At 52.4% G+C, this 21,187-nt stretch overlaps 2 protein-coding genes across 2 annotated transcripts in view; one reads left to right on the top strand and one right to left on the bottom strand.

Annotated features, from left to right (window-relative positions):
* Positions 1-21,187, bottom strand: part of LOC143692754 (uncharacterized) — a 180,694-nt gene that overhangs the window by 33,450 nt on the left and 126,057 nt on the right. The window lies entirely within an intron of this gene.
* Positions 3,744-4,676, top strand: LOC143692615 (olfactory receptor 14J1-like). The gene has a single exon (XM_077172865.1). It carries the CDS (start codon positions 3,744-3,746, stop codon positions 4,674-4,676), a length of 933 nt encoding a protein of 310 aa, XP_077028980.1.

Raw genomic sequence — 21,187 nt, 5'->3', positions numbered from 1 at the left:
TCAACAGGGACTGGAGGGCAGGACCGAGTTGGCCTCTGTACTCACCCCTAAGATGCACCAACTATGGGTAGCAGCCACATAGGCACAGTAGATGGGAGTCAAAACCATACTGGACCTCTGGGATGCCCTTTTGTCCATTCCAAATAAGTGTGTCTAAGGAAAACCTGAGATTTTGTCTTTTGTTCCCACTGTCCTTGTCCACATCAACAGATGCTGGTATGATTCATTCAAGAGACAAAGAAAATTTTTTACTTAACTGTTTGAGCAAAATGACTTATAGAAAAAGAAAAAGGGGGCTTGTTATAGATGAGTAATCCTATGGTTAACTCTCACAATTAAGGGCTGGATATTAAATACAAGTTAGGAGAAGTTTTGTAGCTGTATAGTTATCCTTCCCCTCCCCCTTGCATTGCTATCAGAGGATGGCCTCAGTAGTTGGGGCATTTGGGAGGGTTGGCTTGTTCCTATGGCAGCACCTGACTGTGGTGTTTGGGTTTGGGTTCTAATTCTGATGTTCACAAGGGTTCTTGGATGAGGGAAGAGATGAGAATGTTGACTCCATTTTTCAGAAAGTTTATTTATTATTTTATGATATATATTACATTAAAACTATACTAAAAGAATAGAAGAAAAGATTTCATCAGAAGGCTAGCTAAGCTAAGAATAGAACGGAATGATAACAAAAGCTTCTGTCTCAGACAGAGTCCAAGCCAGCTGACCATGATTGGCCATTAATTAGAAAGAACTCTATGAGACCAATCACAGATCCACCTGTTGCATTCCACAGCAGCAGATAACCATTGTTTACATTTTGTTCCTGAGGCCTCTCAGCTTCTCAGGAGGAAAAATCCTAAAGAAAGGATTTTTCATGAAAAGATGTCTGTGACACCTGACCTCCAATCAAGGTGTGAGACAGTGATCTCCACCACTGGACAGTGAAGAAGGAGTCGATTGACAAGACTTTGGGAGGGGCCAGAGGTATAAAAGACAGAACATCTATTTTGTAAATGAGCACACCCTGACTGAATCCTTTGCTCCTGGTACTGTGTTATTTTCTTTATTCAGTCTTCTGTTGTATTTTGATAAGATCTTAATATTTAAAATTTTTGAAAGTGAAAATTGTTTCTCACATGAGGTTGGGGAATGTGGGGCAAGGTTGTCCACACTGGGTCAACTCTCAAGGTAAAACTTCTCTGACATGGTGAGACCTCCTTAGGAGCGGCCCTACATCAATATAAATCACAGAAAGCTGCAATCAGCTCTTCTCTAAAGAGAATAGTAATAAAATACACTGTTTAAAATAGGATTACTTATTTCTTAGAAGCTCATTGAAATATTTCTTCACAACTGTAAAAGGAAATCTGCCTAATAAACACTCCAGAGCTGAGGGAAATCAAGGCAGAGCCATGGTGTGTCAGGACTTGCTTGACCCTAATGAGCCCCGTGGTGCATTTGGAGCTGAGCCCTGGAACCTCAGGGCCTGAGATTGCACAAACCTTTCCAGGAGTCAAAGTCAGAGGAAAAACTCAGAGTATCTCAAAGCATGAATGGGTCCCTCTGAGGTCCATCCCCAATACAACCTCCTCCTGGACTCCTTGGAGGGGAGAACTGGAGGCCAGAATTGGAAAAAACACCTCTCAGAGATTCAGAGTGGAAAGGAACATCCAAAGAACCTTAAAAACCTTGAGTATCTGAAAGTATTAATGAGCCCCACTGAGTGTCAGTACAAAGCTCTCAGGGGACTCGTTAAAGCAGATAATTGATACCATGATTACACAAACCTCTCACAGAGTCTGTATCAAAAGGGCAACACCAAATACTTTAAAATAACTGAAGTACCTTGAAGCACTAATGAGCCCACTGAGTGTCATTACTGAAAAAGGCTCTCAAGGGACTAATTAACGTAGATAACTGGGGGCTGTGACTGCACAATCTTTCTCATAGAGTCTGTATCAAAAGGGAAACACCAAGTACCTTAAAAACTGGAGTACCCTGAAGCATTAATGAGCCCCACTGAGTGTTGTTACTGACAAAGCCTCTCCAGGGACTAATTACAGCAGATAATTGGAGGCCATCATTGCAGGAACCTCTCAGAGACTCCAAGGCAAAAGCCAAACCCAAAGCCCTTTGAAAAACCTGCAGTCCCTGCAGGGAGCATGAAGGAGCCCCCAGGGCCATTGCTGAGCAAGGCTCCCCAGGGACTCCTTGCAGCAGATCCTTGAGGCCACTGGGATGTGGGCTAGGGGGGGATGCTGAGGGCAGCACAAGGGGCTGACAGTGCCCAGCCTGGCTGGGGCTGTGCCAGGAGGCCCCAGGGCCTCAGGACAAGGTGTCTCCTCCCAGCCCTTGGTGGCACAGACCCTGCTGAGCCCCAGGGCACCAAGACTTGGCTTCTCTTTGTCCCCACCTGTCATCACTGCCTGCAGTTCTCTGCTCTGCCTGGGGCCTGGGGACACTTGCTCAGTTGTGTCCCTCTCTGGGACCCATTAAAAGTCCAAGAAAGTTTGGAGTTGGATTCTGCCTTGGAGTTCTGGACAGGTTTCTTCAGCTCCCTCTCAGGGACTGATGTTCAGGGCCTGAGCACAAAGCCCCAGAGGCTGATTAAAGTCCTTGTGCTGTGTCTGTGCTGCTGAGCTGGGCTGGGCTCCTGGCACAGAGGCAGCTCCTGCTCACCAAGAAGAGCTTCAAAAGCACATTTCTCTGGATGAGCAGCTCTTGTGCCAGCCCAGCAGGGCTGGGGCACTGCCTGCAGGCAGCCTGGGCACAGCCCAGAGGCACAGAGAGCTTCAATCAGTCAGGGCTGGGCAGGGGCTGAGAAGGGCCTGGGGCACAATCACTGCCAGCCCTTGGCACAGGAACCTCTGGCTGCAGGACAATGCAGCTGCAGCTCCTGGAGCCATCTCCTCAAGCTGGAACATGCCAATGCCTGCAGAGCCTGTGAGTGCATTCTCTGCTTGTCTCTTGTGCAGAGCAGCCAGGGGTGCCCAGGGCTGTCCTGCAGAGCAGGGTCCTGCAGCCCAGGGCACTGTGCTGGGGCAGGGACTCTGCTGCCTGCCAGGGACAGCTCTCAGCCAGCCCTGGCAGCTGCTCCCAGCACTGGGGGACAAGATCTGGGTGGCAGGAGACAGCTGGTGAGGCTTGGAAGTGTTCTCCTTGTGTGGGGAGGATGCTGCATTGGTCAGGACTGCTCCCAGCATGACATTTAACTGCAGAATTTAGATTATATAGGGAGCACAGCGAGTCAGGGGCTGCATAAAAGGGGATATCCTGCTTTTTTATTCTGCTCTGGCTTGGAAATTGCACATAGATATTCATCTCTCAGATCAGGTTGAGAAAAATAAAAAACATTCTCTCGGATCTGAATAAACAAGGCAGCAACAGCAATCACCACAGGACCCCTTAGAGGCTGCATCAGTGACGCTTTTCCAGCCTCCTCAGGGTTCCTCTGACATTGCCATCAGAACCTGCAGAGCCAGAGCTGCTCCTGGGCAGTGCCTGAGCTGAGAGGGCTCTGCAGGGCAGAGCTGAGCCCCCAGGGCTGGGCTGGGCTCTGGCAGCACTGGCAGGGCCCAGTCCTGGGCACAGGGAAGCAGCTGCTGGCAGGGACAGCTCCAGGCAGCAGAGCCCTGGGCAGGCAGTGGGGGGAAAGTGCCCCCAAGCTGTGCTGGGATATTTCAAGTCCTCTCCAAACTCAACTATTCCATAATTACTTTTTTACAGATCCCCGTGCATAGACAGCACAAATGTCCAACAGCAGCTCCATCAGACACTTCCTCCTGCTGGCATTGGCAGACACGCGGCAGCTGCAGCTCCTGCACTTCTGCCTCTTGCTGGGCATCTCCCTGGCTGCCCTCCTGGGCAACGGCCTCATCATCAGCGCCGTAGCCTGCGGCCACCACCTGCACACGCCCATGTTCTTCTTCCTGCTCAACCTGGCCCTCGCTGACCTGGGCTCCATCTGCACCACTGTCCCCAAAGCCATGCACAATTCCCTCTGGGATACCAGCAACATCTCCTACACTGGATGTGCTGCACAGGGCTTTTTCTTTCTCTTCTTCATCTCAGCAGAGCTTTCCCTCCTGACCATCATGTGCTACGACCGCTACGTGTCCATCTGCAAACCCCTGCACTACGGGACCCTCCTGGGCAGCAGAGCTTGTGCCCACATGGCAGCAGCTGCCTGGGCCAGTGCCTTTCTCAATGCTCTCATGCACACGGCCAATACATTTTCCCTGCCCCTGAGCCATGGCAATGCCCTGGGCCAGTTCTTCTGTGAAATCCCCAAGATCCTCAAGCTCTCCTGCTCCAAATCCTATCTCAGGGAACTGGGGCTTCTTGCTGTTACTGTGTGTTTAAATTTCGGTTGTTTTGTGTTCATTGTTTTCTCCTATGTGCAGATCTTCAGGGCTGTGCTGAGGATCCCCTCTGAGCAGGGACGGCACAAAGCCTTTTCCACCTGCCTTCCTCACCTGGCCGTGGTCTCTTTGTTTCTCAGCACTGGCATATTTTCCTACCTGAAGCCCCCCTCCATGTCCTCCCCATCCCTGAATCTGGCCCTGTCAGTTCTGTACTCGGTGGTGCCTCCAGCCCTGAACCCCCTCATCTACAGCCTGAGGAACCAGGAGCTCAAGGCTGAAGTGAGGAGACTGATGACTGGATGCTTTCAGGAACATTAAACTTCTGGAGAATTTCTGCAAATCATTTGTAATAAAGTTATCTGTGATCCTTCTTGTTGATTTAATTTTGGAGGTTCTTTTCCTTTGTTTTAGTATTATTGTCCACAAAGAAATGTCATTGTTTGTGCCATTTCTCATTTTGTTTCTCTCCACCTTCCCTGGGGCCACAGACTGTGTCAATGAGGGGCTGTGCTCTTTGTGACTTTAAAGGAACTAAAAGATCTCCCAGCAGAGTTTTCTGCAGAGATGCCCTTTTGTTGCCTTCTCTGGAGCTGCGGCAGCAATGTCTGTGTGCAGAGCTGGGGCAGATCAGTGCTGGCCCAGCAGCTGTGCCCAGCAGCAGCAGCAGCAGCACTTGGTGTTGCCAGTGCTGCTGCCGTGGCCCTGCCCCGCTGCCCTGTTGGCCCTGGTGTTGCTGCAGGGCCTGAGTGCTCTCGGGGCCGGGCACAGCCCTGGGGGTGGCAGTGCCGGGGCTGCAGCAGGGACAGGCCATGGGCACTGCTGGGGCAGCGCTGACGCCTCAGGCCAGGCCCTGGGGGCTCCAGGCTCCTTGCCCAGGCTCTCTCAAGAACACGGCCAGGCCAATGCTCAGCACAGAAACCCCCGTGAGCAGCCCCAGGCTGGCCGTGGGCAGGCTGGGGGCAAACAACATGGCTGGGGCTCTGCAAGGGCCCTGGGCCAGACGGGAAGGAGCAGCAGAGCAGGGGCTGATCCATGCCCCGTGCGCTGCACAGCCCAGGGCAGCGTCCCAGAGCGTCCTCATGCAGCTGCCAACAACATCCCCCCTCTGCAGCCCTGGCCTCTCCCCCAGCTCACACAGGTGCCCCATCCTTGCAGGCACAGACACGGCAGCACTGCCTCAGCAGCCCCTGTTTGCATTGCACACAGCAGGGCCAGCACCCCCATGCTGTTGCTGTGGGGACATGAACCTGAGGGAGCACAAATGCCATCAGCCCCTGGGGCCAGCAAGGCATGGGGGACACCAGGGAAACCACTCAGCTTTGTCCTGGCCTCTGCACTCAGCCAGAAAGTTTGTTCCCATCAGCTGGGAGTTCCCTGTGCCACTGCAGATGCTGTTGCTCAGAGCCAGGGCTGCTGGGTACCCACCCCCAAACTGCCCTGAGTATTTCCTTGGCTTCACCTTTGCTTTCTCCACTCTTCCTGCTTCAAAAGTTTTCCAATTGCCCAGCCCTCTTCCCTGCCCTGCAAACAGCCCATCCCTGTTTGACCTTTCCTCTCTGGCCCCACTCCCCATTGCAGTTCCTGACTTGGCACCATGGGAACGTCCCTTGGGCAGCAGGATCATCCTACAAGAGCTGCAGGAATTGTCTGCAGGCTCCTGCAGTGCCTGCTGCTGCTCCCTTGCCAGGTGCACCCCAGGCCAGGGGGGCACATCTGGGCTGCTGTGTCTGGCTCTGGGGCTCCCTGTTCTGGGCAATGAGGAGGAGCTGCAGAGGCTCTGCAGGACTGACAGGATGGGCTTTGGGGCTGCCAGGAGAAGCTGAGGGACCTGGGCTGCTGGAGCTTCTGAAGAGGAGGCCCAGGGCTCATCCCGCAACTGCTCCAAGGTGGTTTCAGAGAATCCCAGAATCTGCAAGGTTGGTAAAGACCTTGGAGATCATCAAGTCCAACCTGTGCCCTGACACTGCCTTTTGTCCCCTGAGCCTCCTCTTCTCCAGGATAAACAACCCCAGAAGTTCCCTCAGCCACTCCTCACAGGTCTTGTGCTCCAGACCCCTCCCAGCCTTGTTGCTCTTCTCTGGACACGCTCCAGCCCTTCCAAGTCCTTCCTAAATTGGGGGGCCCAGAACTGGACACAGCACTCGAAGTGCTGCCCAACCAGTGCTGAGCACAGGGGAAGAATCCCTGCCCTGCTCCTGCTGGCCACACCATTCCTGATCCAGGTCAGGAGCCATTGGCCTTCTTGGCCACCTGGGCACACTGCTGCCTCATGTCCAGCCTGCTGTCCATCAGTCCCTGCAGGTCCCTTTCTGCCTGGCTGCTCTCCAGCCACTCTGTCCCCAGCCTGTAGAGCTGCAGGGGTTGTTGTGTCCAAAGTTTAGGACCCGGCCCTTGGACTTGTTAAACCTCACCTTGTTGGATTTGGGCCCTGGATCCAGCCTTTCCAGGACCCTGTGCAGAGCCCTCCTACCCTCCAGCAGATCCACCACCCAACTTGATGTCACCCCAGTTCCATGAGGCCCCAGAGTGTCCCATTGCTCTCCATCACTCCATGAGGCCTCCCAGTGTCACAATGTCCCTTTGGTTCCACTGGACCCCCTTGGTGTCACAAAGTCCCTTGGATCCTTGGGCCCTGCAGTGTCACAATGGCACCGTGGTCCCCCAAGGCCCTGCAGAGTCACAGTGGATCCTTGGTTCCATGAGGTCTGGCAGTGCAGCAATGCTCTCCTCGGTTCCACAGTGTCACAATGGCTTCTTGGTCCCAAGGCCCACCACAGTGTCAAACATGTTTCCTTCATTTCAGGAGTACCTGAGGAGCAGCCCTGGCCCCTTTGTTCCATGGGTCCCTGCAGTGTCACAATGGCCCCATCGTGACACCAGGTCCTGCTCTGTCACAATGCTTTGCATGGTTCTACAAGGCCCTGCAGGGTCACAGTGGCCTCTTGGTTCCAGGAGGCCTCAGAGTGCCACCATGAATTCCTTGGTGCTGCAGTGTCACAATGGAGCCCTGGTGACACAAGATCCTGCTGTGTCCCCAGGAACCCTTGGTTCCATGTGGCACCACAGTGTCACAATTGTTCCCTCGGTTTCCAGAGTCCTTGCAATGGAGCAATGGCCCCTTGATTCCATTGTCCCCAGGCTCTCCCAAGGGTCTCCTTGGTTCCACAGTGGCACAATGGCCCCTTGCTTCCCCATGGCCCTGCAGGGTCACAATCATCAGAGAATCAACCAGGCTGGAAAAGACCTTGGAGAGCATTAAGTCCAGCCTGGGACCCAACACCACCTTGTCACCCAAGCCATGGCCATGAGTGCCACATCCAGTCTTTCCTTAAACACTTCCAGGGATGGTGACTCACCCACCTCCCTGGACAGCCCATTCCAATGCCCAATCACCCTTGGTGTGACGAATATTTCCTAATGTCCAGCCTAAACTTTACCTGGTGCAGCTGAAGGCTGTGTCCTCTTCTCCTGTCACTGTTCCCTGGGAAAAGAGCCTGACCCACACCTGGCTGCACCCTCCTGTCAGGGAGTTGTAGAGAGTGATGAGGTCTCCCCTGAGCCTCCTCTTCTCCAGGATAAGCAACCCCAGCTCCCTCAGCTGCTCCTCACAGGACTTCTGCTTCAGACCACTGACCAGCCTTGTTGCCCTTCTCTGGACATGCTCCAGCCCCTCTGTGTCCTTCCTAAATTGGGGGGCCCAGAACTGGACACAGCACTCGAGGTGCTGCCCAACCAGTGCTGAGCACAGGGGAAGAATCATTGCCCTGCTCCTGCTGGCCACACCATTCCTGATCCATACGAGTGCCAGGGGTTGGATGAGGGAAATGGTGGAGAGGGGGTGGGGACAAAGTGTGATTGATTGTCAGCCATAAAGGGTCTTGATTTTCATATCTATTCAGACTGAATTAAGAGGTACTGGGTGTCAATATCAATTAGACATTGCTGATATCAAACTATAAACAGGAAAAGAAAACAGGACAAAGCAGTTGTCTCTGTTTTTTTCTTTCCAATATAGCAGATTCACATTGAAAACACTTCTGAAATTTGTCTAATTAACCAGAGAAGAATTGAAAACTTCAATTATTCCTAAGGGTTTGTGTTGTTTGGGTGTTTCGAACAAATATTTTTGATCCTTTTTCACTGAATTCCTGAACTGAAGGACTCAAGAAAGAAGAGGCCTCTGAAGTAGTAGAATTCATGATCAGCAACCTCCAAGTGGCTGAGGATCCATCCCCATCAGAGCATCAATGAACAGAAATGAGCACAGCTTTGTGGCTGCCCCAGCTTTGGCATGGGCCCTGGGCCTGGAGCAGGAGCAGCTCTTGAGGGCCCCAAGGCCGGGGCTCTTGTGCTGCTCTGGGCAGATGGGATGGCAGCAGGGGCTGCAGAGCTCTCAGCACCTCAGGCCGAGGGGAGCAGGGCAGCCAGGGAGCCTCCTTTGGCCTTGGCCAAGCACCTTCCCCCATGGCTGGGGCTGAGTCCTGTGGCAGCTGCAGCTGCTGCTGTGCCCTTGGCAGGGGCTGAGCCCTGGGGCCAGTGCCCAGAGCAGCCTGGCCTGAGCAGAGCTGTGGGGCCAGAGCCGGCTGGGCTGGGCTGGGCTCAGAGAGGCCCTTGCTGCTGCCCAGAGCTCAGGGCAGCTGGCAGAGCTTGCAGGGAGCTGGGCTGGGCTCCGAGAGCCTGGCCCAGAAACCATCAGTGTCCATCTCAGCCTGGCTGAGCGTGCAGGGGCAGGACTCAGGCCAGGCCTTGTGGGGCAGGGCCAGTGCCTGTGCAAGGCATTGCAAACAGGCAAGTGGCCCAGAGAGGAGGCTGCTCTGTGCCCTTGGTGGCAGGGACAGAGCAGGGAGGGGGCCCAGGACATTTGTCAGTGCCAGCCTCTGTGCCCAGCCCTCGGCAGCCCTGGCTGCTGAGCCCAGCTTTGGCCTGGGCTGGGTTTGGCTGTGGCCCAGCTCCATCCTCCTGCGGGGCTCAGGGCCTGTTCCCGGCCATGGCCAGCCCTGGCTGCCTCTCTGCTGGCCCAGAGGCCGGCAGAGCCCGGGGCAGGGCTGTCTGTGCAGCCCCACAGGTGCCAGGGGCTCTGCAGGAGCTGGCAGAGGCTGCCCAGCAGGGAGGCCATGGGGCACAGAGCCTGAAGGCTGCTGTGGGCACCACGGCACAGGGGCCGTTCCCAGCCGCAATGCTCCTGGCCTGGGCTGGGCCTGCACAGGGGCTGGGCCACCATGGCTGGGCCAGCACAGGACCACAAAGGGGCCACGCAGCCGCTGCCGGGGCTGACAGCAAGGCCAGGCACACACAAGCAATTGCTGAGCATGGCCTGCGCTGGCCAGGCCTGACTGTGCCAAAGGCAGAGCTCAGCTGCCCTTGGGGGCTGCAGCAACACTCCAGAGCCCAAAGAGCCTCCATGGCTGGGCTGGAGACCAAGGCTGCAGGAGGGAAATGCAGGGCTGCTGCGGGATGGGGAGGCCATTGAATTCCAGCACACACCTCAGCTCTCTGATGATCCCAGCACCATGCTGGGCCCTGTTTCAGACTGGAGCAGAGCAGATGTTGATGGCACAGGAGCCCTGCGGGGCTGTCAGGGACCTGCAGCTTGCAAGGTGCTCTGCTCTCCCTCAGGTGCTCTCAGAGAGATCCAATCCCATCTGGGCACCTCATGGCACAAGTGGCACTGCCTGTTCATGAGCACACAACTCATGTCTGCCTAGAAAGGGGCACAGGTTTTAATTCCTTTAAGTTTCATAATAAAAAAGCAAATCTTTATTATCTGGGTCACTTCAGTATTTTAAGAAATGGCAATGTTTTCCCACCAGGAACAGGAATTTCCTGGATCTACTGGATCCTTCTACTGATGGCAAGGGAAGAAATACAGATCTTCCCCTCTTCCTTTGCCACTGACATTCACTCTAATATTTAATGACCCCCTTCCTTGAGGTGTTTCCAACTTTCCTGTTTAAATGGCCGTGTCTAAGGACATCTCTTCACTGGATCAGCTTCCTTCTGCTCTCAGATTTCCTCCTCCAGATGCTCTCTGGTCATTTGAGCGCCTCTCAGCTGACTGGTTTCATGCTTTGAACTTCGGGGAGTGGCCAAATCTTTCAAGTTAAAAAAAACCCCATGAATTGAGTATCTCACTGTGGTTATACCTATCACAGAATTTCCATTTCTTATGGTTTTGCTTAAAAACTATTCCTGTTCAGAAAGCCGTTGGGGATGGTGGACATGTCAGATGCTGCTGGGACATCCCAGAGAGCTGAGGGAAGAGCTGTGATGGTTATTAAACTGTTCAAATGTTCAACTTGTCTTTGTTGGCAAGAAACCTTTCTGTGCCTCTGAGTGTCACCAGGCCCTGAGCCCAAAGGACACAAACCTGATGAGTTGTGGCTCTCACTGCAGGGGCTGCACTTGGACCTTGGCTCTGCACAGGAGAGCTCTTCATGCCCTTTCTCTCTTTTCCTCCCTCTGGGCATGGAGGGAGCTCCTGACTTCAGCGTGTGACTCGTGTGTGCAAAGAGCAAATCTGGGCAGAATCGGGGCAGGGAGGGCTTGGGGGGACCTTGGGATCTGTGCTGGGCACAGAAGGTGTTTTCCATTGCTCTGAGACTGTCTGCAGTGCAAAGTGGATTTAATATCCAGCAGAGGAATGACTTTTGCATTTGATGGAGCTGTGCCTTCCCTTGGCTTTGTTGGATGACAAGAAATGAACATCCCTCTGTGTCTCAGGCAGCTCCTTCTCCAAGGAAAGCAGGTGGGAGTAGAAGCCAAGGAGCTGAAAGCTGCAGGTGCAGCCTGGGCTGGAGGGAGCTGAGATTTGCACAAGGCTGCTCTGAGTGCCAGGGCTTGGATGGGGGAAATGGTGCGGTGGGGGTAGGGACAGAGTCTGATTGATTTTCAGCCATGAAGGGTCTTGATTTTCATATCTATTCAAACAGGAGGAGGTACTTGGATTCAGTATCAATTGGAGACTGCACATATCGATTTATAAAAGGAAAAAATCCTTAACAGGACTTAAAAATGTTTTCTCACTGTCTTTTTAAATATCATGTATTCAATTTGAATACACTACTGAGATCTACTTAACCACAAAGGATTTGAAAATTAAAATCAAATGATTCCCAGAGGCTTGGCTTGTTCAGGTGTTCTGAATGTTCATGAGCCCTGGGACACTGAATTCCTGCACTGAAGAGCTGAAGGCTGAACAAGCCTCTGGAGCAGTGAAATTCAGCAGCAGCCTCCAAGTTGCTGAGGATGTCAGCAGCCCCCAGTGAGGCCATCCCTGCCCAGAGACCGTGGGGGAATGGGCAGACAAGGAGAGCGTCCCTGGGGCTGGGGCAGCACAACTCAGAGGCACCAGCAGCTCCAGCTGGGCAATGGAGTGTGGAATGTGGCTGGGAAAGCCCTGCCTGGGCTGGGCCAAGCACAGACAAGCCCTGACCCCCATCCCCCAAACAATTCTCTCAAGAAGACCTTTAAAAGGAATTACAATTGTTTTTGTCCTCTGAGTTGGACGCACTGGAGAAATCCTGACAAGAAATCTTCAAGAGGTCAAAACAACAATACAGTCTTTACTGGCAACTTCAGAAAATCAGAGAAACTTTGGCAAATGGTTTAATGCCACATTCAATCAGCAGAAAACACTTCTCAAAGCATTAACTTGGCCCATTCAATTTCATAAACTCCAAGCCTGTTCAATTTTAAGATACTCAAAATTTGCAAGACGACAGAAATAGAAGAAGACACAGAGACAGCCAAAGACAGAAAAGATACAGAGAAGCACACACAGCGCTACCAACTCCTGGATTCCAGCAGTGTTCAGATTGAAATTCCAAGAGGAGGTAGGGTCAAGATGTGTGCTTGCCTTGTGGTCAGCCTTCAATAACCCTTGGTCTCCCTGGGCCATTCCCCCAGGTGGGGCTTGGGCTCATTTGGTCCCTCAGGAGCTGGGCTGGGGGCTGCAGAGGTGGCTGTGGAGCATTGCCTGTGCTGTGCCAGGGACTGGCAGCCACTGCTGGGCTGGGATAGAGGCTCTGGGGGGATTGGGGTTCCAGGGCAGGGCAGGGCTGGGCTTCCAGGGCAGGGCAAGGCTGGACCTGCCCCTTCCTCCCCCACACATGAAATGTTTCCAGCCAACAATCTCCTTCAGTCTCTCACAACAGAGAATGTTGGATGTGGAACCCCATTTCTGGCCATGGACACCTGGATGAGAAGGACAGTTCTTTTCTATAGGAAGGAAAGCACAGAGCTCCAGTGTTTGGAAGGCAGGTGAGAGCCTCTCTAGTCCAAGGCCAGCCAGACTTGTCAGGAATGGCAGATTTTGTCTGGGAGCAGTCTTTGGATATAGCGAATTTGGAGGTGGAAACCCAATCTTGGCGATGGGAACCTGGAGAAGCAGGAGAGTTCTTTCCTATAGAAAGGAAAACATGGAGCCTTCCCCAGAGTTTTTGGGACAGATGAGAGGTGACCCTTTTGAAACCATTGCCAGCCAGTCTTGTCCTGGCAATATTCCTATGTGAACAATCCTTGGATATAAGGAAATTTGGAGGTGAAACTCGAATTGTGGCCATGCGTGCCTGGAGGAGAAGGACAATTCTTTTCCATATGAAGGAATGCATGGAGCCTCAGTGTTTCATTAGCAGATGAGAAGAGACCCTCAACATGCCAAGGTCAGCTGGACCAGTCATGTGGCCCCTGGGAGGCCAAACCAGCCAGACCTGTTCTGTGTTCCCTTGCTTTTATGGGGCCCAATATTTTCACAATGGCCCCAACAATTTCATGGGGCCCCTCAATGTTATCATGGTTCCAATGATTCCATGTGCCCTTGCAGTGTCACAATGGTCTCCGTGCTTCCCCAGGCCCCACAATGTCACGGGACTCCTCTGTTCCATGAGCCCTTCAATGTCTCAATGGACCTTTGGACCCTGGGGTTTTGCTGTGTCACAATGGTCTCCTTTGGCTCCGCAGTGTGACAATGGACCCCTGATGACACAAGGCCCTGCAATGTCACCCTGGACCTTTGGTTCCACACAGCCCTGCAGTGTCACAAAGGCCCCTAGGTTTCACAAGGCCCCACAGTATCAAAATGATCCTTTTGGATCTATGGGGATCCCCAGGGTCACAATGGTCTCACTGGTTCCATGAGGCCTCACAGTCTCACAATGCTTTGCTTATTCCATGGAGATTCATAGTGTCACAATGGTCTCCGTGATTCCATGAGTCCCCACAGTGTCACAATGGCCCCTTGGTTCCATGAGGCTGTCGCCTCTTAATGGTGCCTCCATTGTTACATGAGGCCTTGTAATATCAAAATGGACCTTTGGCTCCATTAAGTCTCACCGTGTCACAATGGTCCCTTGGTTCCACGAAACCCCAAAGTGTTACAATGGTCTCCACAGTTCCATGAGGCCCTGTGGTGTCACAAATGGACCCTTGGTTTGATGGGGCCTCTCAGTGTTACAATAATGCCTAAATTCCATGGAGTCACACAGTGTCAGTACGGTCCCCATGGTTCCATGAGGCCCAGTAATGTCACAGTGCTCTCCATGATTCCGTGAGGCCCCACAGTGTCACAATGGTCCCTTGGTTCCATGGGCCCTGTGCTGCTGCATTCCCCCCTGCCCTTCTCAGGCCGCCCTGCCAGATGAGAAATGCTCCTTGGGGCTTGGCCAACAGCCCCTGGGCTCAGCTCCTCTGCAGCTCATCACAAACACTGTCTGTTCCAGGCACTGCTGCTGCCCAACCAGCTCCTGCTTTCTGGAGGAGCAGCCCTGGGAACTGGTTTTGTTCCCTCAGTGGCACAACATCCCTGTTCTCACCCTGCCAAAGAAAGCTGTTGGTGCCAAGTGTGGTCAGGATGAACCATTGCTGGCACTGAAGCCCCTCTCTTGGGGCCCTACAAACAGCGCTCCAAAAGGAGCCCTTGGAGCTCTCCTGGGCCAGTGACTCCCTCTGAGTGGGGCCTCTCCCAGCCGGGAACTCTCCCATTTGCTGCACTCGGGGATCCCCAACAATGATGGAGCCTGGGCCGATCCCCCCACTCCTCCAGGCTCAACCCTTCACCCGCTGGGGAGATGCCAAAAGATCCACAGGAAGCATTTCCCACCTTCAGGGGAATTTCTCCCAGGTGCCTTGCACTGACTCTGTGTCTGTGTGCATACAGGAGTGCCTGTGCTGGGGAAATATGGCAGAAATGCTGCTCTCTGAGGGGCTTGAGTGCCTTGGATAGCTGAGTCAGTCAGGCCTGTAGGTAAGGTTAAATCACAAGGTCTAAGTGATGTTAAATGCTGGTAAGATTTGCTCTTTTGCTAAGTTGTTATGTTTAATATAAGTTATAAGCTGAGTTAAATTCTGTTAAATGTTAATCCTCTGTTAAATTGCAAAGTCATAGGTTATGAGTTAGGTTAAATACTGTTAGTTGCTGGTTTTGGTTCATTGTGACATTTAAGGTACCAGTTAAGGTGTTAGTTAAGTCCAGTTAAGTTTGAGCTCAAGACTTAGGCCATATTCCTTTTATCCTTGCCCTCACTGTCCTTGTGTCACACACACACACAGGGACAGTTCTCTGTTCATTTCTGGTTTGATTGCCTGGATTCTGTTTGGTTTTGTTTTTGCTTTGTTTCCCTGGTGTGCCTGAAGTGTCCAGTCAGGAGCAGAGTGACTCTTGCCAAGGAACTTTGTGCTGCTGTCCCTTAATATTAAATCTGGTTTTTGCTGATCCCTTGCTGGGGATTTTTTCAGCGCTCTCAAGGCCTCGTTCGTACCAGGGTGAAGGAGCCCTGGCCCAGGCTCTGGCCCTGGGGGACACTGGGACGCTGCCGGGGGGTCCCTGTCCCCCTGTGCCACCCCCAGGCCCCAGCCCCCCGTCCCCGTGTCAGGCTCTGGGGTCGATCTCGTGGAACATCCTCTGGGGGAGGCTGCGGGGCCGGGGGCGGGGGGACCCGGGGGGACAGGGGACCCCGCTGTGCACGAGCAGGGTTGGACTGCTCTGGGGGGAACTGTGAGGGGGGCCGGGGCAGAGTGACCTCCCCAGTGACCTCATACAGCCCACTCTGTGCTGTCACACAGCCCCTTGCTGACATCACAGCTGCTCTGTGCCTCCATGACACAGGCACAGAGGAGCTGCTGTGACACAGCCCCCTCTGGGACATGCCACAGCCCCTGCCAGTGCTGAGCCCCTGTGAGCTCTGTCTGTGCCCTGCTGGTGTCCCTGAGGGGCCCCGGCAGTGCCCCAGCCCTGCTGGGCTGTGCACAGGAGCTGCTCCTGGCCAGAGCTGTCTCTCTGCAGCTCTGCTGCCCTTGCCAGGAGCTGCCTCTGGGCCAGGAGCCCGGCCCAGCTCAGCAGCACAGACACAGCACAGGGACTGTAATGACCCTTGTTGCAGTGTGTCGCCATTTCCTGTCTCACCTATCCCATCCCCCTCAGGTATGCCAACATTTCCCCCTCGCCTTTTGCCCTCCTGTCTGGGAGCTGTCCATCAATCTTCACCTTCCAGCAAGGCGTCGTGTGATTGGCAGATGCCCCCCAGGCCTGGGCTCATTGGTTTGTCCTAGCGTCCACATCCCCTGACCCTTCCCCTGCTCACACCTGGTTGGCCCTCACCTGTCCCTCCCCTCCCCCTGTCCCCGGGGTTTAAAAGAACACGAGACCACGCGGCCGGGTTGTCTGTCTGAGAGCTGTTACCACGTTCAGAGGCCTACCATGATGAAATAAAACTGGATTTAAGCTCCACGGCAGAACCCTCTCCTTTTCTCTTCACCGTCATCTGAACCTTTTCCACCAGAGGTAAACTGAGTTCCTATTTTACCTGGATTTGTTCTGAGCGCCCAGCTGCAGCACCCAGCCAGCCAAAGGTATCTCTGTGGTGAAAACACTACAGCTGCAGCCTTTGGTCCATCAGCGAGGCCAGACGAAGCCAGGCAGGACACACCCCGAAACATTCGGGGTCTAATATTTAATATATTGGCGCCCAACGTCGGGCTGCACGGACCTGCAGCCTCAGAAGGAATCTCAGAACCTTGGAAAAGCGTTACAGCAGCTTTGCTTCCACTGGAAAGAGCTGTGGTTGCACAGCTCTCCGGAGAGACTTGGGACTGATCCCACAAAAAGCCTCGAGGAACGCATTGCGCCTCTGGAAAGTGAAGCTCATTTCTGGTTAGTGAATTTTCCAGGGGAGAATAGGGGAGTCCCTCCTGCCCAAGGGGTCCTATTCAGTGAAGACCAGCCTGTGCCAGCAACAGCTTTGATTTCGGTGAGTATTTCTGCTCCTTCAGGGGGTAGTAGCTCAAAAATCCATCTTTACCGTGAGACGGGTTCCTTTTTGCTCTTTGCATTTTAGGCTGCGTAGCCCTGCGGAGCTAAGGTGGTTCCCTGTAAAGCTTTAACTCTGCGTCGTGTTCTCGCCGTTTTTAGAATTCGCGCGGTCAGTCGGAGGAGCGGGACGGCTCTGCCTGCCCCTCCCCCAGCTCGGCGTGGCGTGCCTGGCTTTCGGTGCAGGGGAGCTGCATTCTCGCGCAGGGGAGGCTTTGTCTGTCTCCACGCGGCCGGGGCGGGTCCTGATCCCCTGCTGCTGCGGCAATTTTAAAAGCAGTGTATACAGCTGATTGTGAAAGCTTTCGTCTGTTATCGCCTTTTAACCGTATTTTTTTTTTTAAATCGGTAACTGATTTTGGTTTTGTATTCGGTCGGTGGGAATTTGTTCTGTGCCATTTACATCTAACATGGGCTCGAAATTAAGCACAGCACAAAAAGGAGTGTATTATCATATTATTGGAATTTTAGTTAATGCAAACGTAAAATTCTCTAAAGGAAAATTGAAACAGTTTATAAGGTGGCTTTTTCTGCACTTCCCACAAACTTCTCCTGAAGAAGTCCACAATATTCAATTTTGGGATAAAGTAGGGCATGAATTGATAACCTTGGGACAGTCTGGGAACACATCCTCAGCTAAATTTGTGTTCTGGAGCTTACAAATTCGGACTGCTTTGCTCAAAGAAATGGAATTGGAGAAAAAGCCAAATATTAAGCCATGTACCTCTGCTCTCCCTATGTCCCCCCCTTCCAGCCCTGAACCTCCTACCCCAAAACTTGGTATTTTAAAGAGAGCAAATCCTGCTCATGCACTGGGAAGTCGACTCCCAGTGCAGGTTAAAATGCCTGAGTCCCCTTGTCCACAAAGCCCTGGCCAGGTCTCGTGGAAAACTTCCCAAAACCCTCTTTCCCCGGCTCTGAATCCCAGAGCACGTGTTAGCTTTTCAGAGAGCAGTGATCCCCAAAATGGCCCCCAGTGCCTAGGGGGTACCCAAGATGGAGGATGCCACGTGGCACCTTCCCAAACCTGGTCATCTTCTTCCCAAGATCCCCTTGAGTGTCCCAAAATTTCTTCCCCATCCCCCTCTCCTCCTGTTCCTTGTGACACCTTCCCTCCCCCTCCCTCACCTGCTGTACCCTCAGCTCCGCCCCTCTACTTCTCCCAGGGGGCATCTGCTGAGGTGATGTCACCAGGTGTCCCCGCCCCCTGTTCCCACGGTATCCCCGCCCCCTGCCTTCCCCCTGTCCCCGCCCCCTGTTCCCATTGCATCCCGGTCCTCTCCCCGGCTTCCCTTGGTGGGGGCACGCCCACTGCATGTACCTGAACCTGCTCTGCGTTCCCAATAATTCCAATGCAAGGGATACAGGGCAGGAAGCTGCAGACCCAATACAGGGTCCCACTTTATCATTCGCTCCTGTTTCGTATCAGCCTGCAGCACAAAGGGGAGTAGCCCAAACTGCTAATTGGAGCTCTTTTGGATGACAATTGATTAAAGAAATCTGTAAATCCCACAAGGAGTATGGCCCACACAGTCCATATTTCCGTGGCCTTTTAAATTCTGAATTGAGTAGAAATGTGGTAATCCCGCATGATTTAAAACAGCTTTTCTCATGCCTCATGACCTCTACAGAATTCAAATTATGGGAATTAGCATGGGAACAATTGCTAAAAGAGGCTCTCCCAGGCTTGCAGGCTGATCCAAACACAGCGAAAGATGCTAATGGCATGCCAATTACCATTGAGCATCTCTCCGGTGTAGGCCAGTGATCTTCACCCTCAATCCAAGCAACTGTAATTCCTGTACAAACACTCGAGAAAGTAAAGGAAGCAGCTGAAAAAGCATTCTTTTCCCTCCAACCTGAGGGGCCTTTTGAGCCCTACAATATGATTAAGCAGCTGCCATCAGAGCCTTTTCTGAAATTTGTCGAAAGGTTAACTAGAGCCATTGAAATCCAAGTCAAAAAAGAGAATGCAAGGGAAGAGGTTTTGGAGGAAATGGCATTTACAAATGCAAATGAACAGTGTCGAGCGGCAATTTTGAGCCTTCCTCTCGAATCCCCCCCTACACTAAAAGATATGCTTCTAGTCTGTAACAGGAAAGTGCCTCTGATGAGTGTGGCTGAAGACACCAGGCCAAAGCTGCTGCTGAGACCTCAGCGTGTCACCGTTGCCAGCCCTGCACCCATTCCCTCAGCACAGCAGTACCCTGGGCAGCAGCGACGACCAGCAATGGTTGACCCCACAAAGCCATGCCTGCTTTGCCACAACCTTGGGCATTGGAGTAGCCAGTGCCCCCTGAAAAAGCAACTTGATGAGTTTAGAAATGGCACGGGAGGGAAATTACAAACACTCCCAAGGGGTCAACAACAAAAAAACTGAATGGGGAGCGCCGGCCTGCCAGGCGTGCAGACACAAAAAGAGCAGGCCAAGGGAATAAGGGAACCAAAACAAACCAAGCGGGTGGTAATGTTACTGTTTCTGTAAGTGAAGCAGATGCTTCAAAGACCACGTCTGCTGGTACACTGTTAAAAATGCAACAAAATAACCTTTGTTATGATTTAAATGAACATATGTTAACCACATCTTCTGTCAACGAGCCTTTCAGGTTGCAGCTGACAGAATCACTCCATCTGAAAGACACAGACTGGCATTTTGTCTCTGTCAACCCAGAACAGAAGGGTACTTGGCACTGTATTTGTTTTAAGTACATCGTCATTGGGGGACACCAAACACACACCACATGAGATCGAAATTGCTCCAGGAATGACAGCATCAGATCCTGAGCAATTCCTTCTCGGGCTGCACTGTTTCCACCCACCCCTGTTTCTTCCTAAAGGACAAATTGTTGCACAAGCTATCCCTGTGCCGTTTTTGCCTGAAGGCACTGAAAAACAAGGGCCCACAGTCGCCCGGGTCCAAGTTATTGGGAGAGACAAACCCAAATTATGGTGTAATGTCAGTGGGGGTGGGGAGTCAGAACGCATTGAGATGCTTGCAGACACGGGTGCAGACTGCACAGTGATCCCAGTACATGACTGGCCAGCACATTGGCCTTTGCAAAACGTTGCTGGTCATGTTCAGGGTGTAGGAGGTCTGCAATTGGCAAGACAATCCAAAAGCATCATCCAAATAGAAGGACCAAATGGACAATTGGCAAATATCCGTCCATTTGTGTTAGATTATTCGGAACCTTTGCTAGGGAGAGATTTAATGGCCCAGTGGGGTGTCACAATTGATATTCCAGACTCCCCACAGGATTTTTGTACAGTGGTCATTGAACAACAGCGCCACACCCAAAAACTAAAGTGGAAAACAGACAAACCAGTTGAGGTGAAACAGTGACTGCTCAGTAAACAAAAAATAAGGGCGCTTGAGGAGCTAGTGGAAGAGCAACTGAAAAAGGGTCCCATTGTGGAGACCATGTCCCCGTGGAACTCTCCAGTGTTTGTCATTCAGAAAGCTGACAAAAAAAGATGGCGGCTCCTCCATGACCTCCGACAAATTAATAATGTCATTGAAGATAGGGGCTCTCCCCAACCTGGTATGCCATCCCCAACAATGCTTCCCCATGATTGGAAATTAGCTGTTATTGATATAAAAGATTGTTTTTTCCATATTCCCCTACACCCTGACGATGCACCACGTTTCGCATTCTCGGTCCCCACCATCAACATGGAAGCCCCTATGAAAAGGTACCATTGGACAGTTCTCCCTCAGGGCCTGAAGGTTTCCCCAGCGATCTGCCAGTGGTATGTCTCTTCCCTGCTTTCCCCAGTGCGTGCAGCTGCAGAGAAGGCCATCATCTATCATTATATGGATGATATCCTAGTGTGTGCCCCCAATGATGATCTACTCACACATGCGCTTGACCTAATGATCGATGCATTGATTGTTGCAGGGTTCAAGCTCCAAGAAAAGAAAATTCAAAAGATGCCACCTTGGAAATATTTGGGCCTATAAATTGGAAATAGGACTCAAAAACTAGAAATCAATCCAAGGATCAAGACCCTTGCGGATGTCCACAAGTTGTGTGGGTCTTTGAATTGGGTAAGACCATGGCTCGGTCTGACTAACGAAGACCTTGCCCCTCTTTTCGATTTATTGAAAGGGGGAGAGGACCCAGGTGCTCCTAGGTCTATTACCCCAGAGGCACGGAAAGCTCTAGAAAAGGTTCAGATTGCCATGTCCACAAGACAGGCCCACCGATGCCGGCCTGACCTGCCATTCAAATTTATCATCTTAGGTAAGTCGCCACACCTCCATGGGATCATTTTCCAGTGGGAGGAAAAACAAACTCCTAAGGTAAAGGGCACACCTAAAAAGGGCCAGGACAAGAGGGACCCTCTCTTGATCATAGAATGGGTTTTCCTCAGTCACAAAAGGTCCAAGAGAATGACAAAGCCTCAGGAGCTGGTAGCAGAACTGATCTGGAAAGCAAGGACCCGGATCAGGGAGTTAGCAGGATGTGACTTTGAGTGCATTCACATTCCAATTGAGTTAAAATCGGGTCAAAATTCTATGCAAATA

The sequence above is a fragment of the Agelaius phoeniceus genome (genome assembly GCF_051311805.1).
Source record: "Agelaius phoeniceus isolate bAgePho1 chromosome W unlocalized genomic scaffold, bAgePho1.hap1 SUPER_W_unloc_2, whole genome shotgun sequence".
Lineage (NCBI taxonomy): Eukaryota > Metazoa > Chordata > Aves > Passeriformes > Icteridae > Agelaius > Agelaius phoeniceus.
The sequence above is the reverse complement of the archived record's forward strand: the minus strand, read 5'-3'. Positions and strand labels throughout refer to the sequence as shown.

Excerpts from the sequence above, each read along its gene's own strand:
- LOC143692615 (XM_077172865.1), top strand. The coding sequence starts at position 3,744 with ATGTCCAACAGCAGCTCCATCAGACACTTCCTCCTGCTGGCATTGGCA.